We start from the raw sequence: 27,003 nt of genomic DNA on the forward strand, positions 1-27,003 counted from the left end.
AAGCTAATTGACATCATTTGAGTCAATTGGAGGTATAACTGTGGATGTATTTCAAGGCCGACCTTCTAACTCAGTGCCTCTTTTGCTTGACATCGTGGGAAAATCAAAAGAAATCAGCCAAGACCTCAGAAGAAATTGTAGAGCTCCACAAGTCTGGGTCATCCTTGGGAGCAATTTCCAAATGCCTGAAGGTACCACGTTCATCGGTACAAATAATAGTATGCAAGTATAAACACCATGGGGCTATGCAGCCGTCATACCGCTCAGGAAGGAGACTCATTCTGTCTCCTAGAGATAAACGTACTTTGGTGCGAAAAGTGCAAATCAATTCCAGAACAACAGCAAGGACCTTGTGAAGATGCTGGAGGAAACAGGTACAAAAGTATCTATATCCACAGTAAAACGAGTCGTATATCGACATAACCTGAAAGGCCACTCGGCAAGGAAGAAGCAACTGCTCCAAAACCGCCATAAAAAAGCCAGACTATGGTTTGCAACTGCACATGGGGACAAAGATCGTACTTTTTGGAGAAATGTGCTCTGGTCTGATGAAACAAAAATATAACTGTTTGGCCATAATGACCATCGTTATGTTTGGAGGAAAAAGGGGGAGGCCTGCAAGCCGAAGAACACCATCTCAACTGTGAAGCACGGGGGTGGCAGCATTATGTTTTGGGGGTGCTTTGCTGTAGGAGGGACTAGTGCACTTCACAAAATAGATGGCATCATGAGGTAGGAAATTGATGTGGTTATATTGTAGAAACATCTCAAGACATCAGTCAGGAAGTTAAAGCTTGGTCGCAAATGGGTCTTCCAAATGGACAATGACCCCAAGCTTAAGGACAGCAAAGTCAAGGTATTGGAGTGGCCATCACAATACACTGACCACATCCTAATAGAACATTTCTGGACAGAACTGAAAAGGCGTGTGTGAGCAAGGAGGCCTACAAACCTGACTCATCATCTCTGTCTTCAGGAATGGGCCAAAATTCACCCAACTTATTTGTGGGAAGCTTGTGGAAGGCTACCCGGAACATTTGACCCAAGTTAAAACATTTAAAGGCAATGCTACCAAATACTAATTGAGTGTATGTAAACTTCTGACCCACTGGGAATGTGATGAAAGAAATAAAAGCTGAATAAATCATTCTCTCTACTATTATGCTTACATTTCACATTCTTAAAATAAAGTGGTGATCCTAACTGACCTAAGACAGGGAATTTTTACGAGGATTAAATGTCAAGAATGATAAACTGAGTTTAAATGTATTTGACTAAGGTGTATGTAAACTTCCGACTTCAACTGTAGCTATGAAATAGACTCCTTCATACCTATCACCACTACAATGGTGTAAGACACATTGACGTGTCATAAAACTACTACAGGTTCCCTTAACATATGTCTTGAGGTCGACATCAATTCTTACTGACCTCCAGGCATTGACCTGGAAATTATCTGATGACATCAGACACATTCTTGTCACGCCCTGATCTTAGAGAGACGTTTTATTTCTCTATTTGGTTAGGTCAGGGTGGGATGTGGGGTGGGCATTCTATGTTTTGTTTTCTATGATTTTGCCAGGTTTGGTTCTGTATGCCTCCTGTATGTCTTCCCAGCCTGGTGAGTCCTGTGCCTGCTCCCAGAGCCAGGACTCCTGTATGTCTTCCCAGCCTGGTGAGTCCTGTGCCTGCTCCCAGAGCCAGGACTCCTGTGATGATCCATGGAAAGAAGCCTCCAATGATGATCCATGACAAGAAGCCTCCAATGATGATCCATGACAAGAAGCCTCCAGTGAGGAGTCATGGCACGAAGCCTCCAGCGACGGCCTCCAGTCTGGAGAGCCGTTTTAGTTCTCTATTTGGTTAGGTCAGGGTGTGATGTGGGGTGGGCATTCTATGTTTTGTTTTCTATACTTAGGTAGCCCTTTCCCTCCTTTCAGTGTGGGTAGTTAACTTTGAAGCTTCACAGCCTACCCGGATACTTGGTTACTTGGTATGTGCTTGTGTAAGCACAAACACACACGTACAACGGCACATGTAATAAGGATTTATACTTGGATCACTTAAGCATCCGAGCAAAATACCAGCCTTAGTAAAGTTGAACATTTACTTTGAGGCCTTTAACTCTACAGCTGCAGTACTCACCAGTTTCTCCAGAGGTCCATAGGTCATCCCTGTAGACTGCCCGAATCTGGTGCCTTGCAGCTGTAGACTTATCATGTAGTTATCAACTTAGGATAGCGCCCTAAGCAACACCACAAATTAGGAACGCCCTAGATATGACATTAGACAATGCCATGATACGTTCATGGTCGGCAAAATGAACCTATGTAGAATACAGTCCAATTAGATGGTTTGATAATTAGATTTTGTATATCATTTGTTTATGCTTTCATTCCTTTTCCTTTCAATTCCTTTGACACTTAGGAAGTGATAGAGCCATAAACAAAGTCCCCATACAACCATCACTTAGTGCCACAATGCCGCTCAATGGGAAGAAATGTAATTATATATTTTGAGTGTGTGTGTGCGTTGTTAACATCTGCCTAAGTTACTGCCCAGATCTTCCTGTCTGGATGACCAGACGATGGGTACGGAATGACGATCCCAATCTGGACATCCGCTGCCCATCCTTGTGGCGGCCCGTTCCATTTGCAAAAATCCTACCCAGGTCGACCACCAAAGATGGACCACAACGGCAATCACCAACTGGACATCCACTGCCCATCCTTGTGGTGGACTGCTCCGCTTTCAGAGAGCCTACCAAGGTCAACCACCAGAGGGGGACTGCAACGATGATCCACAACCAGGACCTCACGTGGTCGTTAATTTTTTATGTTGGTTTACAACATGCAGGATAATCACAAGATTGAACCCACCAGAGGGGGACTGTCACGACGTGGCCCCTTTTGGGTGTATATCGTGGCTCCCCCCTCTCTCTTTCTCTCTCTCTCCCACATCAGGTTTTACAACGGTCATAAATACTTGGAAGAAACTGCCATGCAATGTTGCGGGAGAGAGTCTATGGAGACAGAGCTTCTCTTGCCAAAACTCCTAATCCCTAAAATGGGAGAATAAAACAATATTTCTATTTTTGTGAATGTGGGAATGGTCCGTGGACACTTAAGGGACAGTCATGTCGAGTGTGTGTTTCATTTGGTGATCTCATGAAGGACAGGAACCACTCATTACTGTATATTTGGTTGTGTACACTTCTTAATTATGGGGTTTACATCTAAATATTGTGAAACGTATGTGATTAAACTGTTTGTGAAAAGATGTAATGTGATGGTAACCTTCTAAATGAGAAAATATGGGTTTTCATATAAAGTTTACCAAATCAGTGGCCACTCCCACGTGAGCATATTTGGCGTCATGGACCCCCCCCCCCCCCCCCTTTTCTCAGACGTGTATAAAACCCACTCCTGACGAAATGTACATTAGACCAGAAAATATGGAGCTAACGCTACATGTTGAAATGGTTAAGAACTATAACTCTATAGGCCAAGGAGACCAGACAGCGTGTAGTATTGGCTACACGGATGGAAATGGTTCAACACTGAGACTATCGATCACTACAGAATAAAAGCAAATCCAAGACGTAGAATTACAGTGCCTTGCGAAAGTATTCGGCCCCCTTGAACTTTGCGACCTTTTGCCACATTTCAGGCTTCAAACATAAAGATATAAAACTGTATTTTTTTGTGAAGAATCAACAACAAGTGAGACACAATCACCAATAACTATGTAATAATTACAAATAGAATTGATTTGATAAAATAAGTCTTCACATTTAACGATATTCACATTACGACACAGTCAAAAGTTTGGACACCGACTTATTCAAGGGTTTTTCTTTATTTGAACTATTTTCTACATTGTAGAATAATAGTGAAGATGTCAACTATGAAATAACACATATGGCATCATGTAGTAACAAAAGTGTTAAACAAATCAATCTATTTTATATTTGAGATTATTCAAAGTAGCCACGCCTTGATGACAGCTTTGCACACTCTTGGCATTCTTTCAACCAGCTTCATGGGGTTGTCTCCTGGAATGCATTTCAATTAACAGGTGTGCCTTGTTAAAAGTTAATTTGTGGAATTTCTTTCCTTAATGCGTTTGAGCCAATCAGTTGTGTTGTGACAAGGTAGGGAGGGGGGAAGGGGGGGGGGGGGGGTATACAGAAGATAGCCCTATTTGGTAAAAGACCAAGTCCATATTATGGAAAGAACAGCTCAAATAAGCAAAGAGATATGACAGTCCATCATTACTTTAAGAGATGACGGTCAGTCAATGTGGAAAATTTCAAGAACTTTGAATGTTTTGTCAAGTGCAGTCACAAAAACCATTAAGCGCTATGATGTAACTGGCTCTCATGAGGACCTCCACAGAAAAGGAAGACCCAGAGTTACCTTAGCTGCAGAGTTACCAACCTCAGAAATTGAAGCCCAAAGAAATGGTTCACAGAGTTCAAGCAACAGACACATCTCAACATCAACTGTTCAGAGGAGAATAAGTGAATCAGGCATACATAGATCGAGTTTCTGCAACAACAAAAAACTACTAAAAGACAGCAATAAGAAGAGGAGACTTGCTTGGGCCAAGAAACATGAGCAACGGACACTACGGAAACCTGTCCTTTGGTCTGATGAGTTCAAATTAGAGTTTTTAAAATTCCAACCGCCGTGTCATTGTGAGACGCAGAGTAGGTGAACGGATGATCTCCGCATGTGTGGTTCCCACCGTGATGCATGGAGGAGGAGGTGCGATGGTTTGGGGGTGCTTTGCTGGTGACACTGTCAGTGATTTTGAATACAAGGCACACCTTAATACCAGCATGGCTAACACAGCATTCTGCAGTGATACACCATCCGATCTGGTTTGCGCTTAGTGGGACTATCATCTGGTTTTCAACAGGACAATGACCCAAAACACACCTCCAGGCTGTGTAAGGGCTATTTGACCAAGAAGGAGAGTGATGGTGCTGCATCAGATGACCTGGCTTCCACTATCACCCGACCTCAATCCAAATGAGATGGTTTGGACCGCAGAGTGAAGGAAAAGCCGACAACAAGTGATCATCATATGGGAACTCCTTCAAGATTGTTGGAAAAGCATTCCAGGTGAAGCTGGTTGAGAGAATGCCAAGGGCATGCAAAGCTGTCATGAAGGCAAAGGGTGGCTACTTTGAAGAATCTAAAATATATTTTCATTTGTTTAACACTTTTTGTTTGGTTACTACATCATTCAATATGTGTTATTTCATAGTTTTGATGTAGAAAATAGTCAAATAAAGAAAAACCCTTGAATGAGTAGGTGTGTCCAAACTTTTGACTGGTACTGTATATGTATTGGATAACAGCACAGTCATTTGGGATTTTTTGGGGCTCATTAAAGGTATTTAATTTATTTAACCTTTATTTAACTAGACAAGTCAGTTAAGAACAAAAATCTTGTTTACAATGACGGCCTACCCCTTTCGGATACTGGCCCAACCCTCTAACCACTAGGCTTCCTGCCACTCCATTGATGTATGACTCATCAGGGCTCTAATCAAATCCAGACATAGGCCTATTTATATGCTTTATAATGCTTTTGAATGACAAGTCCGGTTTTTGTGGGAAATACCGGGTTACCTGGGAGAAAAGTTATTCTTAGGAGGGAACACATGTAGAATACTGGTAGAATAGTCAACCCTACTGTAGACTTTCATTGCAACACAGTGTCTTTTAATAAATGATTTGGTGACGTGAATATATTTAGTATAGTTTTTTTCACGATTTACATTTTTAAAATCATGAAATTTACTGACAGAAATGGTCCGCCCCTTCCTCCTCCGATGAGCCTCCGCTGTTGAGCATGTAAGAGGTTTGTGGCGCTGACAGAGACATAGGAGCTGACATCCTGTTATTCCTTCTGATTGGCTGATATCCTCAGTCGGCCATGCTCATTGTTCGGGGTGCTGCGACAGGCGTCAGAGTGGACATTACAGAACGACGCACTTGAGGAAGCATGAAATCAACTCTGGGGAGGTGGAAAACACGCAGCACCACAGTGCTTACGCAAAGATACTGTTGGTTCTCATGCCAGAACCGAGCTATTTTGACACAAAGACATGACACAAAAAAAATATTTTCAGATAAGTAAAAAATGGACTGCAATTACAGCTGATCATTTGGCTCTGTCATACATTACATAAAATCCACTGTTTTTGAACCCTTAACATACATGACCAGCACTACAGCATTACAAGTGGGGTGCTACACATTGGTAATAGCAAAGATAATACAACAGTATAATCAATGCAAAACTTTGCCAGACAATTTTCTTCTCCCCTCCTGTTCCCAGGTGGCTAAAATCAACCTGCTGTCGGCCCAGAGGCGAGAGCAGCACATCCTGCTCATGGTGCTGTCCATGGTGTCCTTCTACCTGCTGTGCTGGATGCCCTACGGCATCATGGCCCTGGCGGCCACCTTCGGCCGGTCAGGCCTGGTCACCCCCGTGGCCAGCGTGGTGCCCGCCGTCCTGGCCAAGAGCAGCACTGTAATCAACCCTGTCATCTATGTGCTGTTCAACAACCAGGTGAGAGGGGGCGCTAAAGGATGGACCAGAGGGACAATGGTGTTGTTCACCTGTCGTGTAGCCTTTACAGCGGTGGGGAGAAACGTATATGCAGCTTAGACAGCCTTATGACAGCCTGGCATGTGAGTAATATAGAGGCGAAAGAAACGCACACCTATTTAGGCGAGGTGCTGGCTAGCGGAGTAGAACACTTGACAAATTAAAGGAGAGCCACACACTCCGATGCAATAATTTAATAACCTAATAATCAATGTTTCGACAGACAAGCTGTCTTCATCAGGGTATAATGACAAACACTGCGGGGTGACTAGTTTATATAGTGTCAAAGGACACACACAGGTGTCTGTAATCATGGCCGGGTGTGGCCTGATATCATTGGTTGATTGTCAGATATAAAAATAACATACCAAAAACATAAATGGATAGCATACTATCATAGACACAATTTGGCTACATAAGCCTACAAACATTTACAACAGCAAAATCAGAAGAATGGCTTCAGATCAAAGTCTACATTAAGACCGAGGGAGCAAGGTTCTTTAAATTAAAGATCCAGGCAGCCTCTCGTTTTAACAATAAATTGTCCAGGTCACCCCCTCTCCTAGGGAGGGTGACATGTTCAATGCCGACGTAAAGTAGGGACGGAATCCAGTGGTTTGCTTCCAAGAAGTGGGCCGGGTAAATCCAGTTCTGTCATGCTCTGAAATTTGTACTTTTAATTCGCGCTTTGTTTTACCCACATCATTTTTAGCACAAGGACAAGTTATAAGATAAATAACGGCCTTAGTGGAGCGCGTGATAACACCTTTTGATTGGGATCTGTTTCCCTGTTTGGGGGTGTTTGAAGGATCTACATTTATAAGTGCCATTGCATGTAGCACAGCCATTACACTTGTAGTTTCCATCCAGTAGGGGCGCAAATAGACGTTGTGCAGGGATATCTTGGGGTGGTAAATCAGAGTTTTTTTTGTTTTGAATTTTCTCAATAGCAATATTAATCGGACCATTTTTGTACCCCCTCACCTTGCATTTTCTTTGCTTCTCAGCCATATTTCTGTCTAAATCTGATTTATTTTTTTGCAAAGTCTTTTGATTCGACAGAATTGGCTGTAGGGCAAACTGTTTTTCAATGGATGCGGGTGACAACTTTCAGCCCTCTACGAACTGTTACGATCAGTAGGTTTCCTGTAAAGATCAGTGTATAGAACATTATCCTCACACAAGATCAGGAAACTGATTTGACGTGTCAGACTGCATAGTAAATCTCAGTTGCTCAGAACAAGAGTTAAGAAAAGCATGAAATGCCTGGAGCTGTTTTGCATCACCCCTCCATAGAACAAAAATATAATCAATGTACCGTTTCCAATTAATGATGTTAGTAGGAAAACATTTTTGAGAGGATTGAAAATGGACTGTTTCTCCATGTAACCCACATACAAATTAGCATAGTTAGGAGCCATGGGGGATCCCATAGCAGTACCCTTCGTATGAATAAAGAAATCATTTATTATCATGAAGTAGTTGTGTGTGAGAGTACTATTTCAGACAATGTTATAATGCCTGCAATGGAAGTTAGTTCATTTGGGTCACGTTGCAGAAGAAAATGTAACAGCTTCAATTACCGCCCTCGTGGGGAATATTTGTGTATAACGACTCGACATCAAAAGTAACTAACAAAGTATTGTCAGGGAGAGATCAAGAGATTCAGTAATAGAGATCACACTGCTGGTGTCCTTCACAAAGGAGGGGAGCTGTTCTGCGAGTGGTCTAGTAAAAAAGTCAACAAAAGTCGATAGAGGGGCCGTTACTGCATCAAGGGCCCCTACAATAGGGCGCCCAGGAGGTTTTGTAACATTCTTGTGTAATTTCGGCAAAGTATAAAAAGTAGCAATTTTAGGGTGTTGAATAACCAAAAAAGAACATGACATTTTAGCTATCTGACCAGAACTGAAATACCCATGTAGGACAGTAAAGATATTGTTCTGAAATTGGGCAGAGCTTGTTTTTCATTCCTTAGGTAAATGATGGAAAGATATGTACTCTTGTTTGTTCTTAAGGAGATGAACAACATATTTGTCAACGAGTCTGCAATACGTCTCAATAGAGTGATTGTGATTGGATGGAGGTACAAAATAACACCTACTTCTAAAAGGAGTCGGAGTATGTGCAGGTGAGAAACCTACATGTTCAGTAGAAATATCACTATTAGGGGAGAAAAAGTATTCCCTTAAATGGATGTTATATCGACATCGAACATGTCACCCTCCCTAGGAGAGGGGTTGACCTCGACAATTTATTGTTAAACGAGAGGCTGCCTGGATCTTTAATTTAAAGACCCTTGCTCTCTCGGTCTTATACTTTGATCTGAAGCCATTCTTGTGATTTTGCTGTTGTAAATGTTTTTAGGCTTATGTAGCCAAATTGTATCTATGATCGTATGCTATCCATTCATGTTTTTGGTATGTTATTTTTTATATCTGACAATCAACCAATGATATCAGGCCACACCCGGCCATGATTACAGACACCTGTGTGTGTCCTTTGACACTATATAAACTAGTCACCCCGCAGTGTTTGTCATTATACCCTGATGAGGACAGCTTGTCTCTCGAAACGTTGGTAATTAGGTTATTAAATTAATGCATCTGAGCTCCTAGAGTGTGCGGCTCTCCTTTAATTTTTCAAGCCTGGCATGTGAGGCCAGAAAGACAATCACACACAGCCCCCAGAGTCCATACTAAGGATATCATTGAGGTTTTCATTTTAGAGGTATGTCCTAACATGTCGACATGATGTTTTTGCTAAATACTCTATTTCACGTTCATGGACATGATTACTTTAGCTTGACAGGCTAATCATGTATTTTGTTATGAGAGGTCAGTTGATAAAATTAATAAATGGGGGTTCAAGTGCTTGTGACAGCCCACCTGTCAGTGAGGAGCAGAGAGGGACTGGGTGAAGGGACACTGCTAACATCCCCACAAGGACTACTGACAGTGACACCCTAACTCCTGTCATTGTGGGGACACAGTATTGTGAGGACACAGACTCCCAGTAATGACTTTGCACCTCTCATCGCCCTCTGCCTCATAGATACTACCTATGACACTTACAGTAAGAACAGGCCAGCTGACATACTTAGTTTGGCAGCTACCTTACATCCCATCTGTCCTCTCTTGGGGCACTTGAACCAAGAAGAGGTGTCAAGTATCAACACACCACAGGAGGTTGGTGGCACCTTAATTGGGGAGGATGAACTTGTGATAGTGGTTGGACCGGTGTTAGTGGAATGGTATCAAGTACATCAAACAGGTGTTTGATGCCATTCCATTTGCTCCGTTCCGGGCATTATTATGAGCCGTTTTCCCCTTAGCAGCCTCCACTACTACAAAGACTTATTTTGACAATTTTAATAGAGAACACATACTAGCAAACTAGGTCACTTTATGCTCTCTTTATGCAGCCTGGTCTCATAGACTAGACATAACATGTAAATCTGGAACACTCAAATTAGTATGATGCTATGTTTGGTATGGTGACATAAGACAGAAGGTTACTGTTCGAATCTCATCACAGAAAACTTGATCACTTTAGCTAATTAGCTACTTTAACTACTTACTATGTTTTAGCTACTTTGCAAGTACTTAGCATGTTAGCTAACTCTAACCTTAACCTAACCCCTAACCTTAACCCAACCCCTAGTCTAGCTAAAGTTAGCCACCTAGCTAATGTTATCCACAACAAATTGGAATTCATAATGTTTTTTAAATTGCACATTTAGCAAATTCTTAACATATAATACGAATTGTAATTCATAACATACGAAATGGATGATGGACATCCACAAATGAACACACGAAACCTATCATACTAAATGGAGTGTCTCTGATTTACATACAGAATAATATGAAATGCTCTGAGACCAGGTAGCTTTCTTTGGATGAGTTTGATCAAATCAAATGTTATTGGCCAAATACACCTATTTAGCAGTTGATATTGCGGGTGTAGCGAAATGCTTGTGTTCTTATCTCCAACAGCGCAGTAGTATCTAACAGTGCAGTAGTATCTAAAAAATAATTCACAACAATACACACAAATCTAAAAGTAAAAGAATGGAATTAAGAAATGTATAAATACTAGATTGAGCAATGTTGGAGTGGCATTGACTACAGTAGAATAGAATACAGTATATATACATATGAGATGAGTAAAATCAGTATGTAAATATTATTTAAACATTATTAGTGACTAGTGTTACATTATTAAAGTGGCCAGTGATTCCAAGTCTATGTATATAGGGCAGCAGCCTCTAAGGTGCAGGTTTACGTAACGGGGTGGAAGCTGGCTAGTGATAGCTATTTAATGACCTTAAAATAGAAGCTGTTTTTCAGTCTCTCGGTCCCAGTTTTGATGCAACTGTACTGACCTCACCTTCTGGATGATAGCGGGGTGAACAGGCCATGGCTTGGGTGGTTGATGTCCTTGATGATATTTTTGGCCTTCCTGTGACATTGAGTACTGTAGGTATCTTGGAGGGCAGGTAGTTTGCCCCCGGGGATGCGTTTGGCAGATTGCACCACCCTGCGGTGCAGTTGCCCTAACAGGCGGTGATACAGCCCGACAGGATGCTCTCAATTGCACATCTGTAAAAGTTTTGGGGGGCCAAGCTGTTGCGCCTTCTTCACCACACTGTGTGTGAGTGGACCATTTCAGATGGTCAATTATGCGTATGCCAAGAATCTTTGAAGCTTTCCACCTTCTCCACTGCGGTTCTTTCGATGTGGATAGGGGCGTGCTCCCTCTGCTATTTCCCCGAAGTCCACGATCAGCTTGTTTGTTTTATTGACATTGAGTGAGAGGTTATTTTCCTGGCACCACTCTCCCCGGGCCCTCACCTCCTCCCTGTAGGCTGTCTCGTCATTGTTGATAATCAGGCCTACTACTGTTGTGTCGTCAGCAAACTTGATGATTGGCCACGCAGTCATGGGAGAACAGGGAGTATAGGAGGGGGCTGAGCACGCACCCTTATGGGGCCCCTGTGTCGAGGATCAGCAAAGTGAAGGTGTTGTTTCCTACCTTCACCACCCAGGGGGGCGGCCCATTTGGAGGTCCAGGACCCAGTTGCACAGGGCGGGGTTCAGACCCAGGGCCCCGAGCTTAATGATGAGCTTGGAGAGCTCTATGGTTTTGAATGCTGAGCTATAGTCAATGAACAGCATTCTTACATAGGTATTCCTCTTGTCCATATGGGATAGGACGGTGTGCAGTGCAATGGCGATTGCATCGTCTGTGGATCTATCGGGCAATAAGCAAATTGAAGTGGGTCTAGGGTGTCAGGTAAGGTAGAGGTGATATAAACCTTAACTAGCCTCTAAAAAAACTTAATGATGACAGAAGTGAGTGCCTCAGGGCGATAGTCATTTAGTTCAGTTACCTTTGCTTTCTTGGGTACAGGAACAATGGTGGACATCTTGAAGCAAGTGGGGACAGCAGACTGGGATAGGGAGAGATTGAATATGTCCGTAAACACTCCAGCCAGCTGGTCTGCTCATGCTCTGAGGACGCGGCTAGGGATGCCGTATGGGCCGGCAGCCTTCCGAGGGTTAACACGCTTAAATGTCTTACTCACTTCAGCCACGGAGAAGGAGAGCCCACAGTCCTTGGGAGAGGGCCATGTCAGTGGCACTGTGTTATCCTCAAAGCGGGCGAAGGTGTTTAGCTTGTCCGGAAGCAAGACGTCGGTGTCAGCAACGTGGCAGGTGTACCCTTTGTAGTCCATGATTGTCTGTAGTCCCTGCCACATACATCTCGTGTCTGAGCCATTGAATTGCGACTCCACTGTCTCTGTACTCACGTTTTGCCTGTTTGATTGCCTTACTGAGGGAATACTTACACTGTTTGTATTCAGCCAAATTCCCAGTCACCTTGCCATGGTTAAATGCGGGGGTTTGCGCTTTCAGTTTTGAACATATCCCAGTCTGTGTGATCCAAACAATCTTGAAGCATGGATTGCGATTGGTCAAACCAGCGTTGAATAGACCTTAGCACGGGTACTTCCAGTTTGAGTTTCTGCCTATAGGAAGGGAGGAGCAAAATGGAGTTGTGATCAGATTTGCAGAAGAGAGGGTTAATCATGAAACATACACCCCTGCCTTTCTTCTTCCGGAAGAGTTTTTAAAATGTTTTATTCCCGTCTGATGCGATGTACTAAGAATCCAGATGGCTGAATGGAAGGGGACAGTATATCCCGAGAGAGCCATGTTTCTGTGAAGCAGCGTATGTTACAATCCCCGATGTCTCACTGGAAGGAGATCCTCACCCTGAGCTTGTCTACTTTTATTATCCAGAGACTGAATATTAGTAATATACTCTGAAGAGGTGGATGGTGTGCACGCCTCTGGAGTCTGACTAGAAGTCCACTCCGAATACCTCTTCTCCGCTGGCGGTGTTTTGGAGTAGCCTCTGGAATAAGTTCAATTGCCTTGGGTGTACAAACAAAGGATCCAATTCGGGAAAGTCGTATTCCTGGTCGTAATGCTGGTGAGTTACCGCCGCTCTGATATCCAAAAGTTATTTCTGGCTGTATGTAAAAACACCCAACAAAAATTCTAGGGTAATAATGTAAGAACTAACACAGTTGCTTAGGAGTTAGAAGCAAAGCTGCCATATCTGTCCGATGCCATCTTACTGTTGTATCAAATGCTATCGCCTCAGTGTGTGAGAGTGAGATTTATACTCAAAGTGACTCGTGTGTGTGTGTGTCAGTTTTACAGATGCTTTGTGGCCTTTGTGAGATGCAGAGGGGAGCCCCAGTCTGTGTACGGCTTTAACACCCAGCAGAGCAGCAGAGAGGAGAACGCTACCCCCGGTAAACCCCTTTCATGCCCCTCTCTGGCCCAAAAACAGCCCTCTCTTTGCTCCCCACACACCGAGAGCTACAGGAGCCCCAGCAATGCCCCCCTGTGTGGCCTGCGGAGCGAACGGCGCACCATGTCTCTGGTGGTCCACTACACCCCTTGAGAACCTCCTTTACTGGGCTGGGGGAACCACACTCTTGAGGTGAGAGAGGCTCAGAGAAAAGATAGCCACCTGCATTCTCCTGTGGAACCTTTGAATTCCTTTGTGAGCAAAGTCAACCCAGTCTTAAGCCCTTAACCAAGAGGAACTGGTCGCGACCCATCAGTTGTGTCCCCAGCCATCTAGGGAACTCTGCCTTGGATTCTACAAGGAGTTGTGAAAACATACAAATTTGACAGATTTCTTGAGTTATTTTAGATTAATCCAGACTATTTTGAGGAAGTGTATACTAATTGCCGCTTTTTACTCTTATTTCAAGCGAAGGTCTTTTAAAGGAGAATACGAGCACACTCGTTCAGCTAGACGCCTTAGGCTACCTGAATGTTCTGTCAAAGGCTCACAGCCGTAATCGCTATCAAAGGTGATTCAAACATGTATTGACTCAGGGGTTTGAATACTTCTCTAATCAAGAGTGTTTTTTTTTTTTTTTCTCCAAATGTTGAAGCGTTCTTTCACTTTGACATTAGAGTATTTTGTGTAGATGGTTGACAAAAAATGACAAATCCATTTTAATCCCACATTTTAACACAACAAAATGTTTAAAAAGTCAAGGGGTGTGAATACTGTACAGTATACAGGCTCATGTTCACTTGAACTGAGGGCACCATTGGGACTGTTCTACCCAGAATCCCGTTGGAATTACATGACACTCTGGGTTAATTGAACTGTGAGGCTTTGCCAGTGGTGAGGATTTTTGTATTCAAACATGTCCAATTTTACATCCACTGTAGCTCTAGCTCTTACCTTAATTTCAACCTAACTTGAACTGTAACCTTAAACGTAGCTCTAGCCTTGTATCTTCATCCTCAACCTAGCCTTATGTCAGACTCGCATCTTTTGCTTTTAATGCCAGCCTAAGGTAAGCACATGGATTTCAAGTTAGAATGCGGCCCTCACTTAAGAGTGGCATGCCACCAGAGAGATTAGTACTTACACCACTAGAGGAAGCCCTACGTCATATTACTGAGATGGCTAAGTGTTTTTTTTTGTTTTGTTATAACTCTCAAAATCAAATCAAATCCAAATGTATTTGTCACATTCACTGAATACAACAGGTGTAGCCCATACCGTGAAATGCTTACTTTACAAGCCCTTAACAACAATACAGTTCAAGAAATAAAGTTAAGAAAATATTTACTAAATAAAATCAAATAAAAAATGTAATAAAAAGTAACAATAAAATAACAACGAGGCTATATAAAGGTGGTACCGAGTCAATGTGGGTGGTTACAGGTTAGTTGACGTAATTTGTACATGTAGGTAGGGGTAAAGTGACTATGCATAGATAGTAAACAGCGAGTAGCAGCAGTGTAAAAACAACAGGGGAGGGTCAATGTAAATAGTCCCGGTGACCATTTGAAACCACCTAGTATATAGGTCCTGGATGGCAGGAAGCTTGGCCCCAGTGATGTACTGGACCGTACGCACTACCCTCTGAAGTAACTTACGGTCGGATGCCTATACTGTAGAATGTATTGCTTGGGCAGTTGTGTATTGCAGGACAGCTTGCCAGTCTGTGCGTAAATATGCTTCAATATTAGTCTCAGTATTGTTGAAGTACATGACATTGTTCAGATATTATTTTAATTCAAGGTATCACATAAACAAGCTGACGCCAAGACAGTTTTTTTTTGTAGTTGTTTTAAAACTGTTGCCAATGCTGCGTTCAGTAATGGGACACTCCAAATTGTGTCATTTCTCTGCTTAGCAATGTGCATTATGAAAATAAAAGTTTAGTTTATTTCTAGTTTGTCTAAAGTCCTCTGTTACTGCTAGTGCAGAGTGAATGTCAACCCAAGACATCCTCTATGTCTGCTTTTCAAATGTCACCCTATTCTTTTCATAGTGCTCTACTTTTGACAAAGGCACTAGTCAATATGAGTGCACTATCAAGGGAATAGGTTGCCATTTAGGACGCAACCTAACACTCCAAATGAGCCGGCAGATGACACGTGTTGACATTCTATGGAAACTGCTTGACTCAATTGAATTAGTAAATGGAAAGATTATTGTCTGAGAAACTCCCAACTTGACCATAGTCTTCCCCTTCTCTAAGTTCCACATCGTGATTCCTGTACCCTGTAAGAGTGTGTAGGAGTGTGCATGTGTGCACGTGTGTGTGTATGTGTGTCTAAGTGAGAAAGGGTGTGAGAGAGAAATAGTCATATATGCCAGCCTGGGGCGGCAGGTAGTCTAGTGGTTAGAATGTTGGGCCATTAACTGAAAGGTTGCTGGATCGAATCCCCTAGCTGACAAGGTAAAAATCTGTCGTTCTGCTTCTGAACAAGTCAGTTAACCCGGTAGGCCGTCATTGTAAGTAAGAATTGGTTCTTTATTGAACTAGGCAAGTCAATTAAGGTGACATTTTTGTTTAAATGATGTATGAGTCATGATACCTGCCCTGTCCTGCCCTCTCACACTGATGGAGAGAAGTGTCATTTGCACCCAGGGGTACAATTTCTGGGAGAACCAAGTAGAACATGTTAATTCTTTCTCTATAACCTTGGTTCCATGGGGGAAGTCAGATTCTGATCCAGGTGTTAGCGTCCTGCTTGTATTGGCTTTTAGAGAAGGAATTTAAGACTTGAGTGTGTTTCAAGTAGCCTACCTCTCATTAAGGTGCCTGTAGTACAAGCACAGTCATTTTCTCTCCTGATGTAACTACTGCAGCTGGGCCAAACAAATGGCTGCTAAATGTTTAGCAAAAGGCAGCTAAATGTTTTCCCCCAAATTGAATGACATAATTAAGGTTTGAATTAGCGCAAATGTCAAAAGATGCTCATTCCAAGCGCTGGTGTAAAAATACATTTGAACAGAGATTCATTAAATGAGTCTCTGATTGGCTTATCCTGCCAATGATGACACAGGTGCTGCATAGACATACAGTAGAAGATTCATAAAATAAAAAGTTAGAGAGAGCGTCTGTTTTTACCACAAGAATAGTAAAACAAGGACTATACATTTTGCCTGTCCCCATATTTTAGGTTCAGGTGTTAGGGTTAGAATTAGGGTTAGGGGTTTGGTTTAGGGTCTACGGTTAGGGTGTGTGTGTGTGTGTGTGTGTGTGTGTGTGTGTGTGTGCGAGAGAATAGAGAAAGAAAGTGTCTTTGTATTTGCATAATTTAAATATGTTTATTCATATGGGTGAGAAGAACAAACATCTGTCATGTAAAAAAAAAAAAAACTTCACAACAACTGCAGGCAATCAAGCCATCAGGGTCTAAAAGGTTGTCGTCACCTCTTTGAGGTCTGTTTCAAGGCAGGCCACAGGGGATGACTTTGTGCCCACAGCCCCTCACTGAAATCTTGCATGGGAATGCATTTTCAGTGACACCCGTAAAACCCTATGCATATTAACACGTTGTCTTCAAGCGAGCGGTCTTTCCATTTTCGCTAGTCCTACGGTCCAAATAAATACTTAACTGTGGAAAGAGAGGCTGGGGGTGGATCTTAAAGCCACATACATCATTCTAAAGTAAACCAAACTTCCAGCTTTTGTTGGGGGGGGGGGGCAACATTGGTCACACAAGCATTGGTATGGTTGATACTGACTAATTCTGCAACCTCAGTGGAAATCTCATGGACAGATAGAGCTACGGTAGAAAGAAAGATATGCATCAAATAAGTAGACTATTAAATGAGTGTACATTGACGTGTCAAATGTGAAACCTCTTTCTGTAACCAGGGCAAACAGTGTGGGTTTTGGAGCACCTGTAGATGAAAGAGGGGCTGATTTCCACTTAACACCAATTTGATGACACAGTTAAAATGCGTATAGACACTGCTTTTGTCTATTGTTTTGGATTGCATCCGATCGACTAATTCAGTGGTGTAAAGTTTCAGCTTGTTATGTTGTCCACTGTGAATCATGATGGTCGCCTAAAGTCTTCAGGACGTTGTCTCATGGTCCCCTGGAGGTTTTGTCTAGTTCCCAGTTTGTCCCGAGGACGTTTTTAGGACGTTACCGAATTTCCTCAGGGCATCCCGTTTGCTGGGTAGATGTGTCTTTAGGTGCTTTTACACTGGTTGCATTTTTCTTCGGTTACATGGACACATTTCGGCCACAATACCTTGCTCAGCAAATTCATTGATTGCGCAACATCCGAACAATTCTTAGGGAGTTTTTCATGGGCATTTCTGATATGCTGTTATCATATCACACACCAACCACTTCAAGAAGGGAACTGTTTGGAATTAATCCTTGGGGAAACATGGACTTGAGAAACCAACAGGTGAAAGGTCAAGGAATGAACACTAAATGTAAAACGGGGTTGTTTTTCTCTCTCTGCATTGTTGGTAAGTAAGCATTTCACTGTCTACACCTGTTGTTTAAGAAGCATGTGAAGAATAAAAGTAGATTTTTGGGGGGGAGGGGTTGATGCCTTCAAGTCATACACACTGTACAGACACACACATGCATTCAGAGACACACACACACACACACACACCTCTTAAAGTTGAGATTCCAGGAAGTGAACTCAGAAAAATACACTAGCTAGTGACAACTGACAGTAGCTGTTCAGATGTGTATGGTGTGTGAAGGCAGTCAGATCTCTCCTCTCTGTATCTAGATCCCTCTGCACCACCATGATCAACACTTACCAGACCAGCATGCCTCCGCCACCTATTCCCCCACGGCTAGGCTCTGTCATGTCGGCACCAGGACCAGGCCACAGCAAGCCTCTTATCAGGTTTCTCATTGGCATGATAGTGCTTCAAATGGTTCTGCTACTGGGGGGATTCACCTACCTGTACCACACGGACAACAAGGTACGAACTCACCTCTCTTTAAATATATAGACACGGTTATTTAAACATCTAAGAGTGGGTCTAACGTTCAGGTTCATTGGTTTTGGGCAAAGTTTCTTAGTGCCAAGTTCAGAACTATCATAGATCTTGGATACAAGTCTACTTTTGTTATGCAGCCTATTTGAGAATAACATGTTTCACTGTACTTACTTAAAAAATATATATATATTATGAAGACAGTAGGCCTATTTTCCTCAAGTTTAATTTTAAAATATTCTCAAGAATGTGCGTGTGAGTGGGAATGATATAAATGTATTCATTTAGTTATGTATAATAAGTATGTTATATAGCGGAAATCTATCCTGGGGTGTCTTAGAGTGGGATATTGTTTGATTACACGTGAGAAAGACCTCTTGGATATCTTCACTCTTCAAAGAGCGATGGGGTTTAATGCAGAGCATCTTTTCAACATAAAAATATTTCAGTGAAAACCTAGGCCTATTTATTCTTCAAGCACAGGGGGTCTCAGGAAACTTCCCAGGATCCGAATAAAAACTTCAACAGATACATTCAGAAACAGCTCGTACACAACCACCGCTTAGTCCTAACGTTTCATGAGTTTGTCCTGATGCGAACTTACCCTACATTACTCATCTCATATGTATATACTGTACTCCATACCATCTACTGCATCTTGCCTATGCCGTTCTGTACCATCACTCATTCATATATCTTTATGTACATATTCTTTATCCCTTTACACTTGTGTGTATAAGGTAGTAGTTGTGGAATTGTTAGGTTAGATTACTCGTTGGTTATTACTGCATTGCATGTGTATGTGACAAATAAGATTTGATTTGAAAGACTGACATATGATCATTCTTAAGCAGTGCTGATATTAAGATACATTTAGCTAGAATAGAGTTAACGTTTATTCCTGCTTTTATTGGGGCTCAGTATCACAAGGACCTTGACAGCAAGTACCTGGATGATATGATCATCCTGAAGAGACTTGAAGAGTGTGAGAAAGACATCCAGTCAGTGCTGGACTGTAAGAATCTTGTGGAGAAATACAAAAGCATCCTGGCAAAGGTAGGCCGAGGTTGCCGAGACTCAAATTAAGATATCGGAGGTTTCATGAGTACATTTTGTAGAAGAAAAAACATGCGGTATTAACATATGATTAAGCAATGCTGTGCTCTCCTGTCTCTCCGCTCAAGGTCTCACAAGAGGAAGGAAGAGGTATGTTCAAATCTTTTATAGCATCTATGTATGTATCATTTGCTTGACTTGCTACTCTACCAAGCTCACCTTCTGTCAGCAGAGAACCTTCTCTTCTGAGAGGGTGAAGACTAACTGTTTGTCTGTTCTGTTTCAGCTGCTAAACTCACTGGGGATGGGCCCTCGTATGGAGCCATGGCACGCATGATAGTAAAGCAACCCGTTTCTGGTACGCCCCCAAGTAAGAGATGTTACTTACCACTATAATTCTAGGTTTGTTTTGTAGGAACATAGTGGCCTATGTTCCTACAAGATATAAGAGTTTCAGTATAAGGTTTTGAAATGCACTTCAACATGTAAATTGTCTGCTTGAACAGCAAAGTATCTGGAGTGGAACATAGGCCACTCTGTGCGGAAGAACGTCCAGTACTACATGTCCAGCTGGCTGAAGGTGCTGCAGCCTGGAGACTACAACATCTACTCCCAGGTGGCTTTCTCCAAATGGCACCCCAAAACCCCTCTGGCCAGCCGGGTGAAGCTGAGGAAGGGGGAGACGGGAGAGGAGAAAGACCTGATGACAGCCTACTGCAGCCTGGGGGACCAGGATCATACAGACGTATGTACAGCTTTCCAGGGAGGAGTGTTCCGTCTGGAGCCAGACGATCAGCTTAGTGTGTGGGTGACGGACCCCAGCCTAGTCAACTATGAGGAGGGGACTACCACCTTTGGATTGTACAAGCTGTAGGCTGGTCATCACAATGGACATTGCCTACAGTATGGAGATGATGGACTACGTTACTTTGGATTGGGCCTGTTTTTCGAGCGATGAATGGAATCCAGGCCATGTGAGTGGTTGGAGTGGGACAGGACTGAATACAAATCTCCTAAATGGATCTAAACATGGACTAGACCAGTGGTTGCCAAACTTTCTATAGTCCCATACCGCTTCAAACATTCAACCTCCAGCTGCGGACCCCCTCTAGCACCAGGGTCAGCGCACTCTCAAATGTTTTTTTGCCATCATTCTAAGCCTGCCACACACACACTATACGATACATTTATTAAACATAAGAATTAGTGTGAGTTTTTGTCACAACCCAGCTCATGGGAAGTAACAAAAAGCGCTTATAGGACCAGAGCATAAATAATAATAATAATAATAATTTTGCTCTTTATTTAACCATCTTACATATAAAACCGTATTTTGTTCATTGGAAATTGTGAATAACTCACCACAGGTCAATGAGAAGGGTGTGCTTGAAAGGATGCACATAACTATGCAATGTTGGGTTGTATTGGAGAGAATTTGTCTTAAATAATTTCCCACAGACAGTATGTGCCTGTATTTAGTTTATGCTAGTGAGGGCCGAGAATCCACTCTCACGTAGGTACATGGCTGCAAAGGGCACCAGTGTCTTAACAGCGTGACTTGCCAAGGCAGAATACTCTTAAATTACATTTTCACAGAACCGCTTGCTGCAATTTCGATGAGGCTCTCTTGTTCAGATATCGGTAAGTGGACTGGAGGCAGGGCAAGGGATAACAAATCCAGTTGTTTGTGTCATCCATTTTGGGAAAGTACCTACGTAATTGTGCACTCACTCAGCTATAATCACATTTGACATCGTCCATAAGCTTGAGTTTATTTGCACAAAAAAAAAAATCATACAATGATGGAAAGACCTGTGTGTTGTTCTTGTTAATGCAGACAGAGAAGACCTGTGTGTTGTCCATGTTAATGCAGACAGAGAAGACCTGTGTGTTGTCCTTGTTAATGCAGACAGAGAAGAGCTCCAACTTCTTAATCAGAGCCTCAATTTGGTCTCGCACATTGAATATAGTTGCAGAGAGTCCCTGCAATCCTAGATTCAGATCATTCAGGCGAGAAAAAACATCACCCAGATAGGCCAGTCGTGTGAGAAACTGGTCATCATGCAAGTGAAAATTATGGTCAGTAAAGAAAACTTTAAGGTCGTCTCTTAATTCAAAAGAATGTGTCAATACTTTGCCCCTTGATAACCAGCACAGTATGTTGTAAAAGTGTTACTTGGTCGCTGCCCATATCATTGCATAGTGCAGAAAATACACAAGAGTTCAGGGGCCTTGCTTTAACAAAGTTAACCATTTTCACTGTAGTGTCCGAAACATCTTTCAAGCTGTCAGGCATTCCCTTGGTACCAAGAGCCTCTCGGTGGATGCTGCAGTGTACCCAAGTGGCATCGGGAACAACTGCTTGCACGTGCGTTACCACTCCACTACGTCTCCCTGTCATGGCTTTTGCGCCATCAGTACAGATACCAACATGAGCAGCAGCTACGTTTGGCTGCATACGGACCGTTAGTGGAATTTCCGCGAGAGAGTAACGGTTAATGCGACTGGATGTTAATTATTTGACTAGGCTACCTGTATTTGACATTGTGTTGTTATTTGCTGAACACTAGATGGTTTAATTTTATTTTTGGCAGTGAAATGAGGCTACTCAGGCGAGAGAAAAAACTCACCCAAATGTATAGCCCTGTTGGAAAATATAAATGTACTGTTTGAAAATGGGAAGATTTTTTTATATAATAATATAATATCTGGACTAGATCAATTAAAAAATATTAATTTTCTTACCAAGCCCATGGTGAAACCCACAAATCCCTGGAACTTATTGCTGTTGATTGGATAATTTAGTATCCCAGCCCTACGATGTTTGATATTAATATTAATTACTAGGAATATGGCAATGACTGTGTATTTATTGTGACGTATGGTGTCTGTATAGATAATAAATTATTTTTTATTGAAAACGTTCGATTATTTAATGACATATAACCGTATATCTCTGTGCTACGTTTCCACTTGGTTTATCACATACAGTATCTCTGTGCTAAGTTTCCACTTGGTTTATCACATACAGTATCTCTGTGCTAAGTTTCCACTTGGTTTATCACATACAGAATCGGCTTGGTGGTTGGAACTGATGCAGCCTGTGAAACCTTTAATTTCACAGGCCAAGTCCCTCCATCTCCCTGCAGTTTTGTGGGTTGCTAAGTGTAATGATCAAACCAATGGTTGGTTGTTTGGCTCAAGAACACCACCAAATAGGCTGATCAATAGCATGAGACATCACCACAGACATATCAAAAGTCATGCAATTTGTAAAGAGGCATTATGGTTCCCCACAGAGCAACAAAGTTTATGAAACCAAGTTGCAGCCTTGCACTCAAACCTTCTGCATCCTTTTGCATCCCCTCACATCAAATGTAATACAGTGACCTTCCAGAACTATGCACCACAGCAAGAAGATCTGTGCAGGAAAACCACAGACTGGAAATAGATCAGGGGATGTGTGGAAGAGGTTCTTTACCAGACCATAACGTGATGATGCTTTGACAACGATATGAGATCTTAACACTGACGGTAAGCTACTTTGTAAAGTAACATCTATTCATTGACTATCGTGTGTGTATATATATATATATATATATATATATAAAAGGTAAGCGCAGTACAAAGGTTAAAACTCCACACAGCCCCGCTGTCATTTATACCATTCTACTCCAGAGATCGAGTGAGTGAGTTGTTTAACAGCATGGAAAGTGTGAGTCTACAGCACAGAGGTGCAGAACACCCTGCCAGAGGTGTAGAGGGGAGGTTGCATTCACAGGATGTCATCTATACTCACCCATGTCATGGGTCTCTCAACATAGAATATGCTACAGTGACTAGCCTATGTACCTGTAGTGCAGGGGTCAACTAGATTCAGTGGTGGAACACGTTTTTTCATAATTATGTTCCGGCCACCTGAACATAATTATAAATGAGTTGTACTCTGCAAATTGACAGAAGAAGCCCAAATAGATATAGCATTGGACAAACACATGATCATTTAAAATATTGATTACATTGGTAAATGATTACGTCTCTCTATGAGTGGGAATACTTTAATAGATTTCCTGAATTAAAATAATTTTGAGGTGAATTTCTGTTGATGTTACAGTATTTTATGTCAAAAAATATAAACACAAATTGCAGCAATTTCAATTATTTTTACTTGAGGAAATCACTCAATTTAAAGAAATGAATTATGCTCTGATCTATATATATATTTCACATGACTGGGCAGGAGCACAGCCATGGGTGGCCCTGGGAGGGCATAGACATTGAGTTTTTCGCCACAAAACTGATTTATTACCTATAGAAATACTTGTCAGTTTCATCAGCTATCCAGGTGGCTGATCTCAGACAATTCCGCAGGTGAATTAGCTGGATGTGGAGGTCCTGGGCTGGTGTGGTTACACATGGTCTGCGGGTTGTGATGCCGATTGGAAAATACTGACGAAATCTCTAAAACGACATTGGATGCGTCTTATGGTAGAGAAATGAACATTACATTCTCTGGCTACAGCTCTGGTGGACATTCCTGCAGTCAACATGCCAATTGAACACTCCCACGAAACTTGAGACATCTATGGCATAGTGTTGTGTGATAAAACGGCACATTTTAGAGTGGCCTTTTATTGTCCCCAGCACAAGATCCACCTGCGTAAGGATCATGCTGTTTAATCAGATTCTTGATATGATGGATAGATGGTAGATGGATGTGGACACCCATTCAAATTAGTGGATTAGGCTATTTTAGCCACACCCGTTGTTGACAGATGTATAAAATTGAGCACATAGCCATGCAATCTCCATAGACAGACATTGGCAGTAGAATGGTCTTACTGAAGAGCTCAGTAACTTTCAACATGCTATTGAGTTTAAAAACATTTTTTTATTGAGTTTATTTTATTATTACAGTGCACATTAATCAACGTTTCAGTAAAAGTGCCGGTTTTAGCCAGCCGGCTGATTTTCAACCGCAGTCTCTGGGCAGGTTATTAAAAACAATTACAATATATACAATCCTTGAGCAGTGAGCACACGCAGAGCAACATAGGACAAGCAAGACATAGCATACAGACAGAGCAACATAGAACAAAAAGCAGCATGACAATGCTACCTTTCCAACATGTCAGTTTGTAAAATTTCTACCCTGCTAGAACTGCCCCGGTCAACTAAAAGTGCTGTTATTGTGAAGAGGAAACATCTAGGAGCAACAATGGCTCAGCTGCGAAGTGGTAGGCCACACAAGCTCACAGAATGTGACCGCCGAGTGCTGAAGCACATATTGTGTACCAAGTTACAAACTGCCTGTGGAAGCACAATAACTGTTCGTCAGGAGCTTCATGAAATGGGTTTCCATGGCCGAGCAGCCACACACAAGCATAAGATCCCCATGCGCAATACCAAGCGTCGGCTGGAGTGGTGTAAAGCGGGCCTCCATTGGACTCTGGAGCATGAATCATGCTTCACCATCTGGCAGTCCGACAGATGAATCTGGGTTTGGCAGATACCAAACATTGGCAGATACACTATCTGTCCAATGCGTAGTGCCAACTGTAAAGTTTGGTGGAGGAGGAATAATGGTCTGGGGCCGGTTTTCATGGTTCCGGCTTAGTTCCAGTGAAGCAAAATCTTAACCCTACAGCATACAATGATGATTATGTGCTTCCAACTTTGTGGCAACATTTTGGGGAAGGCTCTTTCCGGTTTAAGCATGACAATGCCCCAATGCACAAAGCGAGGTCCATACAGAAATGGTTTGTCGAGATCAGTGAGGAAGAACTTGAGTGGCCTGCAGAGAGCCTTGACCTCAGCCCCATCGAACACCTTTGGGATGAATTGGAACTCCAACTGCGAGCCAGGCCTAATCGCCCAACATCACTAATGTTCCAGTGGCTGAATGGAAGTCCCCGCAACAATGTTTCAACATCTAGTGGAAAGCCTTCCTAGAAGAGTGGAGGCTGTTATAGCAGCAAAAGGGGGACAAACTCCATATTAATGCCCACTACTTTGTAATGAGATGTTCGACAAGCAGGTGTCCAAATACTTTTGGTCATGTAGAGGTGTGTGTGTGTGTGTGTGTGTGTGTGTGTGTGTGTGTGTGTGTGTGTGTGTGTGTGTGTGTGTGTGTGTGTGTGTGTGTGTGTGTGTGTGTGTGTGTGTGTGTGTGTGTGTGTGTGTGTGTGTGTGTGTGTATATAAAAACAAACACATACATCATCTCGGGAAAATGTTCCAATTTCTTTTACATTGCAGCCGTATTCTAAAGTGGATTACATTTGTTTTTTCCTAATCAAAACACAAAATACACAATACCCCATAATGACAAAGCAAATATCTTTTACCAACGTATTAAAAATAAAAAACTGATCACATTTACATAACTATTCAGACCCTTTACTCAGTACTTTGTTGAAGCACCTTTGGCAGTGTTTACAGCCTCAAGTCTACTTGGGTATGATGCTAGAGGCTTGGCTCACCTGTATTTGGAGAGTTTCTCCGATTCCTCACTGCAGATCCTCTCAAGCTTTGTATGGTTGGATGGGGAGAGTCGCTGCACAGCTATTTTCAGGTCTCTCCAGAGATGTTTGATCAGGGTTCAAGTCCGGGCTCTGGCTGGGCCACCCAAGAACATTCAGAGACTTGTCCCAAAGCCACTACTGCGTTGTCTTGGCTGTGTGCTTAGGTTCGTTGTCCTGATGGAAGGTGAACCTTCTCCCCAGTCTGAGGTCCTGAGCGCTCTGGAGCAGGTTTTCATTGAGGATCTCTCTGTACTTTGCTCCGTTTATCTTTCCCTTGATCCTGACTAGTCTCCCAGTCCTTACTGCTGAAAAACATCCACAGCATGATGCTGCCAACACCATGCTGCACCATAGGGATGGTGCCAGATTTCCTCCATACATGACACTTGGCAATCAGGCCAAAGAGTACATCTTGGTTTCATCAGACCAGAAACACTTGGTTCTCATGGTCTGAGTGTCCTTTAGGTGCCTTTTGACTGAAGAGTGGCTTCTGTCTGGCCACTCCACCATAATGCCTGATTGGTGGAGTGCTGCAGAGATGGTTCTCCCATCTCCCCAGAGGAACTCTGGAGCTCTGTCAGAGTGACCATCGGACTCTTGTTCAACTCCCTGACCCCTCCCTTCTCCCCCGATTGCTCAGTTTGGCTGGGCAGCCAGCTCTAGGAAGAGTATTGGTGGTGCCAAACTTCTTCCATTTAAGAATGATGGAGGCCTCTGTGTTCTTGGGGACCTTCAATGCTTCAGAAATGCTTTGGTACCCTTCCCAGATGTGTGCCTCGACACAATCCTGTCTCGGAGCTCTACGGACAATTCCTTTGACCTCATGGCTTGGTTTTTTCTCTGACATGCACTGTCAACTGTGTGACCTCATGTAAACAGGTGTGTGCCTTTCCAAATCATGTCCAATCAATTGAATTTACCACAGGTGGACTCCAAGTTGTAGAAACATCAAGGATGAACAATGAAAACAGGAT

At 42.6% G+C, this 27,003-nt stretch overlaps 1 protein-coding gene and 1 pseudogene across 2 annotated transcripts; both read left to right on the top strand.

Moving 5' to 3' along the window:
• The window catches only part of LOC115131152 (parapinopsin-like), a 29,302-nt pseudogene extending 13,890 nt beyond the window's left edge, over positions 1-15,412 (top strand).
• Positions 15,413-18,139: 2,727 nt separating this feature from the next.
• Positions 18,140-22,427, top strand: LOC115131153 (CD40 ligand-like). Of its 2 annotated transcripts, none has more exons than XM_029662749.2 (5): positions 18,140-18,435; positions 19,372-19,506; positions 19,635-19,656; positions 19,793-19,864; positions 20,013-22,427. In XM_029662749.2, the coding sequence occupies exons 1-5, from the start codon at positions 18,253-18,255 to the stop codon at positions 20,378-20,380; spliced, it is 780 nt and encodes a 259-aa protein (XP_029518609.1). In that variant the 5' UTR covers positions 18,140-18,252; the 3' UTR covers positions 20,381-22,427. The 2 variants fall into 2 exon arrangements, with proteins under 2 accessions (XP_029518609.1, XP_029518608.1); XM_029662748.2 differs by having other exon boundaries at positions 18,142-18,435; positions 19,793-19,876.
• Positions 22,428-27,003: the final 4,576 nt, after the last annotated feature.

The sequence above is a fragment of the Oncorhynchus nerka genome, linkage group LG6 (genome assembly GCF_034236695.1).
Source record: "Oncorhynchus nerka isolate Pitt River linkage group LG6, Oner_Uvic_2.0, whole genome shotgun sequence".
In the NCBI taxonomy this organism is placed as follows: domain Eukaryota; kingdom Metazoa; phylum Chordata; class Actinopteri; order Salmoniformes; family Salmonidae; genus Oncorhynchus; species Oncorhynchus nerka.

What these genes read in the sequence shown, in the direction of transcription:
- LOC115131153 (XM_029662748.2), top strand. Translation starts at nt 18,253, where the DNA reads ATGATCAACACTTACCAGACCAGCATGCCTCCGCCACCTATTCCCCCA. An exon ending in CTCACAAGAGGAAGGAAGAG is followed by an intron (nt 19,657 to 19,792) that starts GTATGTTCAAAT and finishes GTTCTGTTTCAG; the next exon opens with CTGCTAAACTCACTGGGGAT. An exon ending in CGTTTCTGGTACGCCCCCAA is followed by an intron (nt 19,877 to 20,012) that starts GTAAGAGATGTT and finishes CTGCTTGAACAG; the next exon opens with CAAAGTATCTGGAGTGGAAC.